At 35.4% G+C, this 16,821-nt stretch overlaps 2 protein-coding genes across 2 annotated transcripts; both read right to left on the bottom strand.

Moving 5' to 3' along the window:
* Positions 1–3,476: 3,476 nt before the first annotated feature.
* On the bottom strand, positions 3,477–12,307 carry LOC149263230 (bifunctional levopimaradiene synthase, chloroplastic-like). The gene is made up of 6 exons (XM_089387402.1): positions 12,199–12,307; positions 11,868–11,966; positions 11,562–11,780; positions 4,746–4,884; positions 4,409–4,657; positions 3,477–3,804 (listed from the first exon to the last, which is right to left on the bottom strand). Exons 1-6 carry the CDS (start codon positions 12,273–12,275, stop codon positions 3,505–3,507), a joined length of 1,083 nt encoding a protein of 360 aa, XP_089243528.1. The 5' UTR covers positions 12,276–12,307; the 3' UTR covers positions 3,477–3,504.
* Positions 12,308–13,023: 716 nt separating this feature from the next.
* LOC149263229 (bifunctional levopimaradiene synthase, chloroplastic-like) lies at positions 13,024–15,673 on the bottom strand. The gene is made up of 8 exons (XM_089387006.1): positions 15,479–15,673; positions 15,241–15,273; positions 14,790–14,872; positions 14,387–14,696; positions 14,049–14,232; positions 13,732–13,949; positions 13,192–13,312; positions 13,024–13,060 (listed from the first exon to the last, which is right to left on the bottom strand). The coding sequence occupies exons 1-8, from the start codon at positions 15,630–15,632 to the stop codon at positions 13,024–13,026; spliced, it is 1,140 nt and encodes a 379-aa protein (XP_089243132.1). The 5' UTR covers positions 15,633–15,673.
* Positions 15,674–16,821: the final 1,148 nt, after the last annotated feature.

The raw sequence follows: 16,821 nt of genomic DNA, 5'->3' as shown, positions 1-16,821 counted from the left end.
AGAAAAGAATTACATAATTAATAAGGCAGTGAATAGATAAGTAGTCAAATCCTTGACTTAGTGATCATTAAAAGAAATGATATCATAGTGATTGCTTTGCTAGCTAAACTTGAATTGTCAATTTTGTATTTTAAGCTAATAAGAAATATCTAACCAGAGATTTATTTATGATAATAATAGAGGACAGTTTATGCATAAGTAGAGAATTAAGATATATCTAAAATAGAGAACTGTACCTAATATTCAGAGAAATGGAAAGAAAATATCTTAAATATTGAGACAGAGAACTGCTAACAATATATGTATATGCTCGATATAACCAACACATAATAGTCTAACTACTGAAACATAGTATTGTTTATATTATGCAAGCTTTCTGTATACTGTATATTTTATAAACAGATGATAACTCTAAGTGTCAGCCGGTTCAATTCGTTCTGGGTAACTATAAATTGGAGAACCAAGAATTTTATTTATGGAAAACTGTCAAATTTCCAAGAACACAACTAATTCCTCTAGACAGATTAATCGTGAGAGAACTCTCATTATCAAATGCAAGGTTCAAAATAATATTTAGTCAATCCTAGAAAGAAAGACGAGTTAACAGTCTATTCATTTTCATAATCTATTCAACGAAAGAAATAATCCATATACAGATTCGACAAAGTCCATTAAGGGCGAAATGATAAGTTCGGTATCAAAAGCCGAGTAAATTTAAAAGGATCCTAAAGCCTAGTAAGATAAGTGCAAGTCGTTAATATTGTATACAAAACCTTGGTATACTTTCAAAACTGAAATTACACACCCTTTCACAAACAAAAAAATAAAATAACTTAAAGTAAACCCTTGGCAAGACCGAGTCACACATGCTATGTCATGGAGGAACTGGAAACAACTCAGCTCGCTGAGTACTCCTAACTCCTTTAAAACAACGTATTAAATACGGATTATGGTTGGCATATAACCTCCACCTAAAGACAAATTCTTTCACCAAGAAAAGCTAGAATATCATCCAGTGGAGAAATAACAAACTGTCATAGGGTTCAACATTGTGACCAACATGGAAACAAGAAGGCAACACCATGAGTAATAAGGAAGCATTTGAAGCCATCATGGCCATGATGGGATGATTCCGGCATAGAATAATACCTGTCAATGCACAAAGAATGGAATTCGAATGAAACCCTTAACATCAAACTTAAAACTAGTTTGCAGAAGATTTAAGAAATACCTGAGACAAATTAGTTATGGAAAGTCGAATTCCGCTTGCGCCCAAAACCCAGGAAATCGGTCATTAGTTACTCGAACTAGAAAATAGAAGAAGCAAACCTTAAGCAACTCTGTCATAACAATTTCTATTTACCTTCTCGAGGTCAATAGCCTCCAAATTTGTCTTCATATGGACGGGTAAGCCGATGGAAATATGAATCCCCTGCACAATGGATTGAATGAGCAAAATCACCCATCTGAGTACCCTCGAAAAGAAGTTGATAGCGAGAGGAAAATATCCAAAACAAGGAGGAAGCAGATGTTGCAGGGTACCGGCCAGATAGGGCTCGACATAACCCCCCATCAGAACTGGAACGGACAAGCAAAAACCTTCTCTGCGGCAGCGAAGGATCATTTTAGTTGCAGAGAAGAAAACCGGGGAAACCACACAACACAAATGAAACCACTGGTAGCAGAATGCGGGAGGAGCGGTTACGATGTTAAACCCTGGGTGCCCAGGACCGTTGGATCGCCAACCCTAGATCGGAGGGAGCAAACCAAGCCAGGTGTCCCAAGCTACTAGAGCCTTCTTGTGTTGCATGTCGTGATATTAACCATGCGAACAACATTCAATTAGTACAGTACTGTCGACTTTACTCCCATTAAAAACAATATACAATGATGGTATATAGAGAATGTCAAATTCATCGATTACTCCAATGCTCATTTAATTAACAATTGATTCATGTCATTGCATATAAGATTGAGAACTAATAACATATGGTAAGTGTGTGTTATAATATCACACGGTAAAGATTAGCATCATTATCATTATGGGATCACAAAAGTCTTAAGATCTAACATTATAATTTTATATCATAAACCTCAAAAGTTGATGTCAATGATAAATATATGTTGCAAAATAAATCTTAAATGTGAATAATAATGTATATTTTGAAAGTGTATATTTCCACAATTATTCATAAACAAAGAAATTTTATAGTCAAAACTGTGTGAAAAACATTTCGGGTGAACAATCCAATAAAAAAACATATCTATATATATAAATTTTATTTTTTCTGATAAATAAATAAAAATTAAGATACTTTAATGTTTTAAATATTAAATATATAAATTTTAAATCTATATATGCTAAACCTTATTTCTTGTATTAAATGGTAAATATATGTTATATAATAAAATTTAAATTTGAATAATATATTCCACTATATTAATGACCAATAAACTTTAAATGTAACATTTGATAAATGTTATTAAAATTCAGCATAGATAATAATTATTTTAAATTCATAAATTGTAATGGTTAAGTAAATCGAATAAAAAGAATATTTTCTTTAAATAAATTTTATTTTTATTTTTAAACACATTAAAATTTAATATATTAATATTTAGAAAAATAAAAATTTAAAAATATATTTGAATTTAAAATTTTTATTTTCTCCTTTGGAGTTTCTGATATGTTATTTTGTTGGGTGTTGTTTGACTGATATTTATATGAAATGGTTATTTATCACAAGGTACCTTTGTGTGTATTTTTATGAGGTTTCTTGGGTGTTTTGTATATTGATTTTTGTATAACATATTTCATATTACATATTCACAAATTAGAATATAATTTTTATTTTTATTAATAGAAATTATGATTTTTCTTTAAAAATATTTATTATGAAAATGTTTTTTTATTATTTTAAAAATATATAAAATTCACCATAATATCACATATAATACTTTCAGTAAATTATATTAAATGTTAAAGTTGTATGATTTTGAACTTGGTTCATATATTTACGCTGTAAATCTTTTATGAAAAATAATAATTAATATTGTTATTGTAATTTTCTTATTTTTTTAATTATGTTTAAATGCCATCTAAAACATACCATCTCCATTTACCTGGAATCTTTCTTTATATTTTAGTTTTGTAGTTTTTTAATATGTAATAATAATCCATTATTTACCTGGAATCTTTCTTTATAATTTAGTTTTGTACTTTTTAATATGCAATAATAATCCATCAAAATCCAAATTTGGAAAGCTGAAAAATTATAAGATTTAACACCAAAAAAAAAGTGACTTTAGAAATAAATTTTTCCAAATATATTATATATTTTCTAAAGATAGTTAGATGCCATAAAATTCGAAGTGCATCAGTTTGATGACAATGTTTCATTAGGACAGCGGCGAGTAGTAAACCAACCAGACAACTCTGGGGCAAATACCCTTGTCTAACAGCTTCTATGTCAAGCTTATATTCCTTCAACTAAAGTATTGAATCTAGGCAACCGGTTGGAAGAGGCAGTTTTTGACCTGCTCCTTAATTTCCATATTATTTGGAAGTGTCAAACCGTCTCCATCCATGTAAAACAACTGCGTTACTCTCGCCGAATCAAAAACTAGTCTCCTGCAACTGTCCGGTATTACATCTCTGTTGTTCACAAACTCCTTATTCAATTCATCAAGGGCGTTATCCATAACACTATGCACATGTTTCAGAGCTTCTTCTTCAGATATCTCAGGATGATCCTTCATGTAACACTCTATGGCAGAAGCCAACTCCCCTTGATCTCTCTCAGCCTGCATTTATATTTAACAGTACGGATTTCAGTATAAGAAACATTTAAACATTAGTCGCAATTAAAGGATATGAATGTTCTTATGTTTAATATATGTTAAATATACATGCATTAAATTAATTTAATGAGTAATAAAATCATTTGCAATAAGTTAATTTAATGGTTTCCTTTACTGTTTTTACAATTATATATTAAACACACATTATTTGCAGCAACTACTGTTTTTCATCCCGTCAATTGAAAACGCATTATTTTTATGGGAGGAATAAGATAAAAACAAAAATCAATGATGAGGATTTTATTGTTTATATAGTATGGTGTCTGATATAAATAAAAAGATTTCATTATATTTATTAATGTAGTTGAAATAAGTTTATTTAAATTAATTTCATATTTATATTAATCAGCTTAAAATGTGTATATCAATTACATTAGTAAATGCTCTTGTGTTAATTACAACAGATTTGAGTGAGGTGGATTCATTAATTATAGTTAATTAAAATTAATGAGATTCATCAAGATTAACAAAATAAATCTTAATCAAAATTATATTGTCTATCACATGGTATTTAATATATAAATTGTTGAATATGAAAAATAAATACCTGATAAGTTTTGTTGTCGTTAGCTAGACGCACTGTCAAGCCCAAGAGGTATAGAAATCTGGATTCTTGACCAAATTTAGAGAGTACATCATCTGTAAGAACCTCCCCAGTGAAAAGAGCACTGATAAGAACCACTGTTCCGATCGCTACTGACACACTAGCATTTTCAATATATTCATCATAGGATGGTACGTATCTAGCTGCAGACCATTCTGCTTCTTTAGTATACGCTGCTAGCTGGACCTCCCACTGCCATATACCATATGAGTGAATCATGAATCTATAATCAATAAAAAAAACTACATAACCAGAAAATGATAAGAGACTTAATACATACAACTTTTTGAATGTAGCTTAGCACGTCACACCCTTGCCTCTTGCGTCCTTCTTCAGCGATTTCGTTAAACGTATCGTAGAAACCCTTTAAACATGTTTTCATGTCCTGTGGCATTTGATCTACCAGTGATAGATCCCATCTGAAAGGAAAGCCAATGAAGTAAGTATGTACTTAATAATCAAACCAATTGAAATTATGTAAAGCTAGGTATGGGAGGGAATCACACTCTATCATATGGAATTCTTAATCTCATATAATAGAGGGCTCACCTTTCTAAATCATATCTATAAGTTTGATGCATTGTGCATAGATGACCAATCATGGAAAAGTGCTAGGGACATTCAACTACCTAAGGGGAGGGAATGGGAAGATTATATCACCAACTTGAGAAACAAGGCATCTCAATAAATGATAAGAGGCACCAAATGTCAAGGGGCGGGGAGGCGGTGGGGGAGGGGGGACTCTTGAAAAAGGGGCATCCTTCCGTAAAAGAGATATACAACTACATCCCTAGGGAGGCATTGGGACAGAAGGGGGACTCCTAGTTTCAGAAAATTTGGAAAGGGGATAACCCCAACAAAATCAAGTGTTCCAGCTAGGTGGCTATAAAGGGGATATGCCTACTCTGTAAGGTAAGTAGTGAGGATAATGCACATTTATTTCTGGGATGGTTGTTTGGGAAGGGATAATGGACTACTTTGGCATCATGCAGATGGATCAATTCACTACATTAAGAAGTTGCATATGGAAGTGGATTAAAACCCATGACAATTTTTGTTTTCTCCCTCTATATCTCGTATGGATCATTTGGAGGAGCAAGAATGCACTCATATTTGAGAACAAGAATCTGATAGTTAGGGAGGACGTAATAAAAACAGTGACCTATTTCTTGGAGATAGGACCAGCTCAAATTGCAAGCAAGCAAAGAAGAATTATTTGGAAAAACATATGGCATATACTCCCACTGCGATTCTTCAATGGTGCTTGCAGTGGGAGGAAATGTGGATGTGGGGTTTACATAGTCATTGAGCGGGGAAAAAGCTATCATTTTTTGTGGGAAGGAGGACAGGGCACGAACAGTAAGGCAGAGATAGTGGTGCTATGGGGAGTGTTGATAGCAGGGAAATGGTTAGGGGGGAGTGTTGATAGCACGGAAATGGTTGGGATTGGAGAACCTACAGGTCTATAGGGATGCAAAAGGCATTATTTACTCGGCTAAGGGTCTGAATAATTTCAACTCTCTGATCTTGAATAATTGGATGAAGCCCATCAAGACTATGGTGAGCACATACCAACTCATCAACATTGATCACATATGTTAGAGTCAGTATTTGCATACTGTCACAAGTGATCAAATATGCTCTTATAAAGTGGTCTTAGGGTGTCAAAGTCAATTTTTTTCATTTCAGTGAGTCTTCAAGTAAAAATTTGGTCACTGGGTATCAGGTCTAGGATTTGTTTTCACTCCTTCCAAAGTCTTCCAAGTATTGGTTCATGTCACCATTTAGCTCAGTGTACCATCATTCAAACAGTTGTCATCATTATTTCAGGTTCCAATGGGCCATTTTACACCTCGTTTGTGCTTCAGTTGTGCTTAGGTAAGGCTCATTTCCCTCTCCTAGGGTTTTGAAGGTAATTTTTCTTGGATGGTCAAATCATCAACAAAACTTGTATCCTGATGCTCATACACCTTCCCCTATATTTAATATGCCTTCTTAAACACTTCCCATCACTGATATCCCTCAAATTCATCATTTTCCCACAAACCCTAGCCTATTGCTACAATTTGACACTTTTCTACGTTAGGCCTGTGTTTTTCCCTTTTGGACCCCTTCCCCTCACTCAATCCTTGAACTTCCACTCTCCCCTGCTTCCTAACATCCCTCCCTACTTCGCAAAATTTTCTTAAGAATTTAGAAGCCCCTCATCCCCTTCATTTCCCTTCATTTCTACAAATCCCTTGTTCCACATATCGAGATAGGTTTTATTCAAATGATGTTTCTGAATAAGAAAAGATGAATTTGACAAAAGTGTGAGAGGTTTTTGTCCATCATAGACCCAAGAAGAAAAAAATCCTTCTTTGTTTACACAGGGATCATGGTTTTGGAGAAAGTTCAAAACTACAGTTGTCATAGGAGAGTTACTGCACTTCTGGAGTGACCTTCGGTAAACCAAGTTTTATCCTAGCTAGAGTGTCCAAATGACTTGATTGATGGGTCAAATGATAACTAGACACAGAGGGCTTCCCAATGAGCTATCATGAGTGCAATTTGGAGTTGAGGAAGACCTCCAAAAGTTGACTACAACAACACTCTGCATTTTGGCAGCCTCATTCTGCACATTTTGACCAGTCTTGGGAGATTGAGCTTTTGACAGGGCAAATGAGCTCCAAATTGAAAAATTCAAAATGTTATAGAAAGAAGATAGGACAAGCTTTCCAACAAGCTATCCCATGCCTAATTTTGACACTAGGAAGGCAGTCAAAAGTTGTTTTGAAGTGGCGTTGCGCGTAGAGACTGAGCGCTGCGCGTAGGCGAGTTTTGGCAGTGTAAAAAACAACTGCGCTGCGCGTTTAGAAGGGCGTTGTGTGTTCATCCAACAAGGGCCAAAAATCCTCCAGCTACCTAAAAACATCAAAAATCACCCTCTCTTCCCTCAAGCAAGTAAGTTTCCTCACTGTACTTCATCATTGGTTTGCAATTGAAGTTTTTAAAGGTAATTTACAATGGCAAAAGTGAAACCCTAGATTCTTCCTTAATTATACCCTAGAAACCCTAACCCCCATTATTTCTCCCATCACCTATCACTAAAGCCCTAAACCCCTTCCCTATATCACTCCATAAAATTTTATATTCCTTTGTCCTTCATCCTACAAGCTATACTTCAAAAAACGACCCAAGCCCCTCTCCCTCATTTTCATGATTCATACCCTCCCATTCATTTCCTAGCCCACCATATACCTCACAAGGTCTTCTCCCATTCCCTTATTCCTAATCACTCTTGCTCACTCCCTTCATCCCTTTCTAGGAGTGCACAGCCTCAAAATTTGCAAACATGGACAGAAAAGACAGAGACTATGAGGAAGAGGAAAACACTGGCAATGACAGTTCAACAGAGAGACCTAGGCATCAGAGAAAACCACACAAGGGAGGCAAAATTATCAGGGAAGAGCCATCAAACCTCAGAGAGTTTGAGGCCTCTCATTTGACTGTCACTTGTTTCAGGCATCTAGGGTGATATGAGCTCTGTGAGCAGGTAGAGAGATTTCAACACCACCCTGAGCTCACCAGGGTTTTTGTAGCCAATCTCTGGGACAACAAGGTGACTCTTGTTGGGGTGACATATACAGTTTCACCCTCCATTATTGTGGATGCAACCAGGATTCCAAATGTAGGGGAGAAGTGGTATAAGGCACAGGACCTGGATGAACACTATTATGAGCCTTACATCAAACCCGGGTACAAAAATGAAGCAAAAAGGATTTTTCCTTTCAGGTTCCTTGAAGACAAGTATGCCCCCATGATGAAAATCACCATGAAATATTTCACTTGTCAGGGTAGATTTTCCAGACTATACACCTATCACATCAGGCTTCTCATGCATTTTACTAGGGTGAGGATGTTAAACCTCCCTTATTTCTTGTTCAAGAATATTGAGAAGATGGCCCACTTTGTGCAGAAAAAGCCATACCCTCAGTAGATGAGTAGTCTTTATCATTATTCCCTGATGAAGATGATTGTGCTTCATTATCTTAACCTCCTCAACATCTCCTCGGAGACATTTATTGCTCATGACATCTTCAGAGGTCCTCAAATTCCTCTACCAATGTCCCAAGAATCAGGAGGACCTTCTAGCAGTGCTCAAGTGAAGACAGATGAGAAGGCCAAAGAGACTAGAGCTACTGAGGTGCCCAGGACCTACATGACATACCAGAGGGGCACAAAAAGATTGTTTGCAGTTGATAGGCAAGTGTTTGCTCCACAGGATGTGGAAGGGACCTTGCCTTCTTCATCAACTCATAGGCAAATGCTTGCTCCATAGGATGTGGAAGGGGCTTTGCCTTCTTCATCAACACAGAAAGAACAGGTGCAACATCTGCACAAAGGGAAAGAAAAGATGTCAGGGGAAAGTTTTGATGATGAGGAGGAAGAGAGAGACTTTGATTTGACAGAGCATGATGATCCGGAGCAGCATTATATTCATCATGGCATGGAGAATTGACTTAGAGGCTCAGGATGAAGAAATAATAAAGGACATCATCATACAGGAAAAGGAGGCTCAATTCCAAGCATTGATGGACAATTTGGAGAGAGCCAAGTATGTCATCACATATTTGGAACAAGAGAACAAGAAGTTGAGTGACAAGTAGGTCCTCATGGAGCTGGAACTTCTCAAGATAAAACGACAAGGTGACAAGGGTGAATTTATGTAAAAGGAAGAGGCACTAGTCACTTTGACTCCTATTGAGAAGGAAATTGAGGATGATAGAGAGATTTGGCTTGAAAGAGTCAATTTGCACCTAGAGAAGTTGTTGCAAAAGGCCAATAGGGACAACCAGATGATCAGGCACATGGCCTACCACTACAGGACCCGAAACAAAATTTGCAACATGAGGGTCAAACAGATGAAAGCTAGGCTAAGGCGGGCTCTAAAGGGAAAAAAAGAGGAGGATAGGCTTAGGTTGCTTGCTGAAGCTTCCTTGGCTCATCAAGATGCTTGATGATGGTGCTGCTCACCAATTTTGGTTAGGTTTGGAGGAGATTTTGTTTTTTTCAAATTTTGGAAATTGCACACACAGAAAATCTGGCTCAATGCACAGCGCCACCGGCGCTGCGCTTTTCCTAAGGACACCCAATGGAAAAATGGATTGCATTTTTGGATTCAGAGCGATGAGTACATGCACCCTATGGATTTGCTAAGTTTTTGGGGTAGAATTGGTCTACCAAAAAGTCAAAAAACACCCTAAAAAAGACCTTTCTGCCACTTTTTGGACACAAAGAAGCAGTCTTGGAAGAATCAAATTTTGAGGTGTCAAATAAGCTTCGAGTGAAGAAATTCTAAGTGTTTTCGAAATTAGACTTGAATAGCTTTCCAATGAGCTATCATGAGCTCAATTTGGATGTCGGGAAGGCCTCCAAAAGGGACCTGAAAGTGGCGCTGCGCGTTGGACCAGTGGCGCTGCGCATAGGGCAAATTTTTCACAGGATGGCTATTTTTCTGTGTTTTGATTGTGTTCATGGATTTTCTCTCATGGAGTATGTTTTACTATTGTAAATGATGACTTGGCTTGTAAATATGACGGCTAATTAGTAGTAGAGGGTAGATTCATTAGATTAAAAGTCATCTTAGGGATTCGACCCCTGAGGATGGGAGGAGGTTGAAACAATGCCTATATCTTCTTCTTCTTTCTCGTTGTAAAGAGTTGGACTCAACTGGATGCTTATGCCTTGATCATACATCATTTTGTAGCAGTTTAGCAGGAGATTAATAAAAATTGCAGCTATTTATTTGGGATCCATGTGGTATGAATTTTGGTTCAGTTTCTTCTCTTGTGATCATATGTTAGAATGTTTTATGTACTTCATTAATCATTTCTTTGCTTCTAAGTGAATGTTTTCAAGTTCATAGGTAGAATTCATGATATCACTTTTCTGCTTTGGGAAAATTTTCACCATTATATGTTTTCTACATTCTAGGAAGGATCCATGGTAATCGCATGCTCTTCCTAGCTCCTCACCAGTCTTAAAACAACTCACCCATCAAGCCCTAGAGTGCTAAGCCTTATACCTACCTTGACCCATTGAACACCCTTCAATTTTGACCTAATTCCCTAGCCCTAACTGTCTGGCTCCATAGATCCATCAAAACCCATTTAAAATCAAATCAAACCTTGTGCTACTATATCTAGCCTAATATCATTTTCCTGATCCAGTGATCTTGGCTGAGATCCTTATGGAGAGAGCCCTCTCCCAACCTAGTAGAGCTAGCTACTTGGATAAGCGTGGTTTGTGGTTACCTTGGCATTGCCTTCTTTCAGCCCTAGTAGAGCTAGCTACTTGGATAAGCGTGGTTTGTGGTTACCTTGACATTGCCTTCTTTCAGCCCTGAGGTTCAATCCAAGTGGTAACAACATATATAGAGAACAGAACTGGACTACAGATTTACTTTCCAAAATGGCCACTGGGAGAGATAAATGATGGAAGTATAAACTTCTCAAAGAGTTAGAAGTCAATGCAGGGGAATGAAGGACAAAAGGGTTTTTTTTATTGTAAGAGGATGAACACATTCTAAGTTTTCACTTTATCATAAAAGATATTTGGACTAAGTATGTTGGATAGTGAACTAGAAGTTAAGATTAGCAGGAAAGAGACCTCACTTTCTTTTTGGAGGTAATGTATGCTCAAGAAACACGCTGTAATCAAGAAACATGACATATGTACTATCTGTTTTATTTTTGATATAGAACCTTTTTTTTTATTAAAAAAAAAAAAAGCTACTTAAACTGTAAAGGGGATGTTAGAATCTGACAGTCACCAAAAATCAGAATTAGATATTTTCAAATTTGTAAAGGTAGATTGGTTTAGTTGCTACGAGTTTTATGGTTGCTACTTAAACTGTAAAGGGGATGTTAGAATCTGACAGTCACCAAAAATCAGAATTAGATATTTTCAAATTTGTAAAGGTAGATTGGTTTAGTTGCTACGAGTTTTATGGTTTAATTTGGAACAGGAATATGTATGCCTGAAAACTGTTCCAGACTCTTTCGTTAAAAAAAATAGGAATAAAAAAGTTAGTTCGAATCAACGAAAAATTTACCTTTTCACAGATTCTGTAAACAGGTTGAGATTGTCTAAAGTTTCATGCCCGTCATAAAGATCATCTAATATGACGGTGAAAATAGCAGTTTTTGTGTAAACGGCTCTGCAGGTAGCAAACTCTGGCTCAAACAAAAAAGACGCTGCTGAGAAATATATTTCAGCCACACGTTCCCGATGAGTGAAGCCGAGCTCTGAGAAACCCGATGAATTCCACCACCTTTGAACAGTGCAAAATATATTGTTAGCTTTCGGTAAGGAAGATAGATTTAATATCAATGAAATGTAAATGTGGAGTAAGCAACACCTCCGAATATCCTGAAGCTCTTGTCTGTGTAAAGCTTGCAGTCGATTGAAATCCAATTTTGCTAATTCCAAATATTTTTCGTTGAAAACATTTGGCATCCTGGAAGAGGGAGTTACAGACGGAAGTAAATATTAATGGAGGTTTTATAGAGAGAAAAACTATTTTTAGACATTGCTGTCGTTTAATAATTTATTTCTTACCTTTTTTTCGGTTACATAAAGGAGTTGACAAAGTATATTTATATTTTTCCATAATACTAATTGGAAAAACGGAAAAACTCAATCATACGATCTTGAAAGTTAAATTTACAGAGTGGTTTTATGAATCTTACATATACAAAATTTTCCCGACCCAGAAATCCTTTGGTCCATAATTTTCAATGTAGCTTCTAGCCTCCAGCCTTGGCATACTTCTATGCCAGGGATATTTGAGTGAATACTCCACCTGGAGAAAAAATTATGAAAGATCGATCGAATATATTAAACTGTAAATTGAAATAATGGTTTTTTAAATCTAATTTAATCAACAAAAAGAGAATTCAACTGTTTGAACTTGCACCTACTGACCAAATCCTTGAAATGTTTCCAAAATCTGGAATGATTAGAATAGCCAACAATATTCTGACCAAATCCTTGAAATATTTCCAAAATCTGGAATGATTAGAATAGCCAACAATATTATGTACCTACCTCTCCCCCAAGATTCTTTTTAATAGCCCAGTTGTCAAAGGCATCCACATCCTCCAGAGCATGCTTCAGATACCTTTCCGTACAGAGTTTTGCTTCCTTCATGATCGTTTCTCCCGGAAATGCAACGTGTGAACAACGATTGACATTTAACATGTCTGTAACTGCTCTCTGTGATTGACCCAAGAAGCAAAAGAACTCTCCATTCTCATCTCTAAATTTTTTTAGAACATCTGCCAAAAATGTTGGTTGTATAGTTCAACAACCTGAATGAATTCAAAAACAAGGCCATTGGCACAATTCCCAGCAAAATATAATAGCTCTCTACACCAACATTTTACCTGAGGATACATTGTATCCATGCAGTCACAAGATTCGAAGGCCCATCGCTGTATCATCGATATCACGGACAGCATTCTCCCTACCCCTTCCAATGCCTCTAATTTCGTCCCAGTGGCTGCACAGTAATTTCAATCCGGATGATGACTCACATTTTCTATTCGAAAACTTCGTGTGAAAATATTTAAATATAATGAGTCAGTACATCACAGAAGCTTTCAACTTTCAAAAAATTTCATATATAATAATAATTACCATGAGCTGATACTCGTACTTTAGAATGCCCAAAGACATAATACCTGTAAGCATAATCCAACGCGTCCTTGATCTCCTCTTTGAAATGGCGATCAATCCCTAGCCTCTCAACAGTATCAACGGTCGACAGACGTTCAAATAGATCAACCGGATACTGACAAGGCACTGCAATAACAAATTTTCCACAAATCAATGCTATGCAATTTTCAATTTGAAATATAATATTTTTCACAAATCATTGAGCCCAGTATAATATGTAAGGCTGTGGGTCTTTCATCAAAATTGAAATTAAATAATTATATGTAAGGCTGTCGGTTTTTCATCAAAATTGAAATTAAATAATTATATCTAAGGCTGTGGGTCTTTCATCAAAATTGAAATTAAATAATTATAAAAAAAAATTATTTAAATAATAGTTTCATACAATTGAAATTAAATAATTATATAAAAAAATATTTAATAATATATTCATAAAAGAATTTATAGGTAAAAAATTAAATCTCTTTCAATGCATGTTAAATCTATATTTAAAATAAATCTATATTAATATATAAAAAAAAAGACTTCCTGAAATTATAGTATACCATGGTTGCCCAATTTGTTTAACACCAAATTCAAAAATTCCAAACATTTTTTGTTCCCAGTATGCATGAACACAACAGCCGTAGATGCCGGCGAGCCCAGAAATGATCCATCCCTGGATTGAAGTTTCATTATTTTCTCCCACTCTACTATTTCTTGCAGTCCTTCCAAAGAATACAGTAACGTCGTTGGAAAGGCATAGAGAAGATTAGTAGGAAGCCTAATCCAAACACCACCAAGGTAAAGTTAATCAGTTAGTTATCACTTTAACTAGAGATCATGGCATGGTAAATTTATCAATGACAGAGGAGATTCTGACCTTTCAAGCTTAGCTTCCCGTTTTTCAATGATTTGCTTGATGAAAGGCAGTTCATAAGGCAGATCCAGACCTAAGGCTTTAGCTTCTTTTAGAATTGCAGGAAATACTATTTCAAATCCACATGGCCTGTGGATATCAGCCTCCTCCTCTAATTTTCCAGCTTGTGTCTTGAAAAATTCAATCCCTGAAATATGTACAAGTTAAAAACTTTTCACAGGAGAGAATATACCATAATTTTGTCACTGTATGAAGACAAGGTAAGGGCAATGCTGATATCAACATATTTCTACTTCAATCCGTCAATCAGTCACAAGGGCTTTGATCAATGCAGTACAAACCTTTTTTTACTTGTGAGTCTCCAGTCTGCCATATAGTAAGAGTAATAATAGATGCAAGAGTAGCTAGTATTCTGTCATATGACAAGAAGTAGAATTCTTCACCCCAAGAACCATCTTTCAACTGATTTTGAAGAATCCAATCAAGTGTTTCAGGAAACTGAGGCTTCTCAGAGCCATCAACTGCTGGAATCCTTGCTACCCAAGCAGTGTCATATGCAGAGGGATTAATTTCCCCATAGTCCATAGATCTAAACATATTCTTAATCTCGGATATTAATGTCTCGATACGCTTCTCGTCTGATGGTGCAACCTATAATTATTTCACGTCGTCAATTATAACAATGGCGGCGGAGCTGCTACAGTGATGGGCATTAATCAATCGACAGGCACTGAGATTACTAACCTTGTAAGATGGCATTAGGGATTCGATAACATGGTCCTTCCAAAAACTTGGAGGAAATTCTCGTTTCACCAGTACTGTAGGATCTGAATGTATCCAACAAAAACAGTCAGGGATCACGAGATTATAAACATTTAAATTGAAAAATTATTTCCAGATCCATCACATAGGTATTTGGTTGTAGAAATTTGGAATTTGACATATCTCTTTTCTTAAATATAGATCACACTTCGTGGTTCGAAAGGTAAATAACAAAATACCTGAATGACATATTATATGTTAGATCCGGAATCATCGATAACAAAATAACTAAATGATGAGTCGATAACAAAATAGCTAGACCGAAAGTAATTCTCAACATAAATCAAATCGCAGTCTTATTAAAAATTAAATTATTTTCTACCAAATGATATAGCAGATTTTTCAGTAGACTGGTAAGTGAGGGAGGCTGTACCTTCCCCAACACAAGCAACAATCTTTCTTGAACCTGCATATCAAGATACATTAATCAGTTGAGCTGAAATTAATGTGATATAAAAATAACCATAGTAGTTATAGTGGAAATTATCTACTGTCCTTTATTCCCAACGAAAACAGGAAAAATAGATTATCATTCTTCATTTAAATGTAGAATGATAAAATAAAAAAAGGAACTATATCTCAGAAAAACACAATAGAAATTATATAGTCACCTTTAGTACCCCATCGTTGGTACAGGTTTCTCCGTTTGCCAGCACTAGTTCCTGCATTAAGCGAGCTATGGAAATGTGGAATGCACTGTCTGTTACAATGGTGGTGAGGTCCAGTATGAATGTGGGATGACAATGAAGAGCAAGGCAAGGCCATCTTCCTAAATGCAACACCAGTTGCAGAGATATTGAACTCAATCAGATGATATGTCACCTCATAAGAATTTCTTATAAATAAATAGTAGTGGCCTACGTACAGTTATCTTCCCACAAAGGTCAATAGATTCCCATAATTTGTCGAATCTACAGATCCTTAAGTTTGTCACTTGTTAATAGTATTACTTGGAAGTTGGAGATTCATAATACATCAAATCAATGGCGTGAAGTGAAACAACTTTTGAAAATTTATGACAGTGTACGGCAATGCTGAGCGGTTCGTTCCTTTGTACAACTTAATTTGTTGTCGCTCTGCGCTACAAATTTACCTTACTTCAAATTTAAGCCAAAATTACCTTACTTCAAAATGAAGCCAAAATGGATATTTTTGCAATTAAGGTCAAGATAGGTCGTTTTAACTTTCTACAAATGGCACTCAAATGTCCCCTGATATTTACAACGGCATAAAACATTATTAAATCATGGCTGCCTAGAAATTATCATAGTTTATAATGTCCCCTGATATTTATACGAAATATTTAATTTTTTTTATAGAAATTATCTTTTATCATTTGTACCACTTATTCCTTGGTGTACAAACTATAAAAAGTTATTTTCTATCGGACAATTTTTTCCATCGAAAATATTTTGAGTAACTTCCAGACTTATGAACTTAATCCCTATTATACGTTAATATAGATTAAATTTCATGGATAAAAGTTCCCAATCATAATCTCTCGCAACTTACATTCATATAAGCTCTCCATTTATAATTATGTTGAGGAACAATTCCTTTGTATTATAATTATGTTGAGGAACACTTCCTTTGTATTGAAAGGAAAATTATCTTAAATAATTCTACTACTTCATTAATCTAATACTTCAATTGAATAACCCATAAGGCACTCCCTGGGATAGGTCAATGATTCAAATCCCTCATGGATGCTTACTTACAAAAAGAAAAAAAAAAAAATACTTCCATTCAAATATTTATTGATTCTAGAATTTAGACATTTTATGTTGAACATATCTTAATGTTTCTCATGGAGGCACTTATCCATTTCTTCAACCAACAAATTTATTTGAGTGTCACCATTTTCCGGGATCACCTTAACACTCACCTATATCAAAACCACTACACCCTCAAAATAAAAAAAGTGGAAGAAAATTCATGTTATTGAAAAATCTAC

The sequence above is a fragment of the Pinus tabuliformis genome, chromosome 6, assembly GCF_031772625.1.
Source record: "Pinus tabuliformis cultivar Carrire ecotype Pingquan chromosome 6, CPIR1, whole genome shotgun sequence".
Lineage (NCBI taxonomy): Eukaryota > Viridiplantae > Streptophyta > Pinopsida > Pinales > Pinaceae > Pinus > Pinus tabuliformis.
This window is presented reverse-complemented; position numbering and strand designations above follow the sequence as displayed.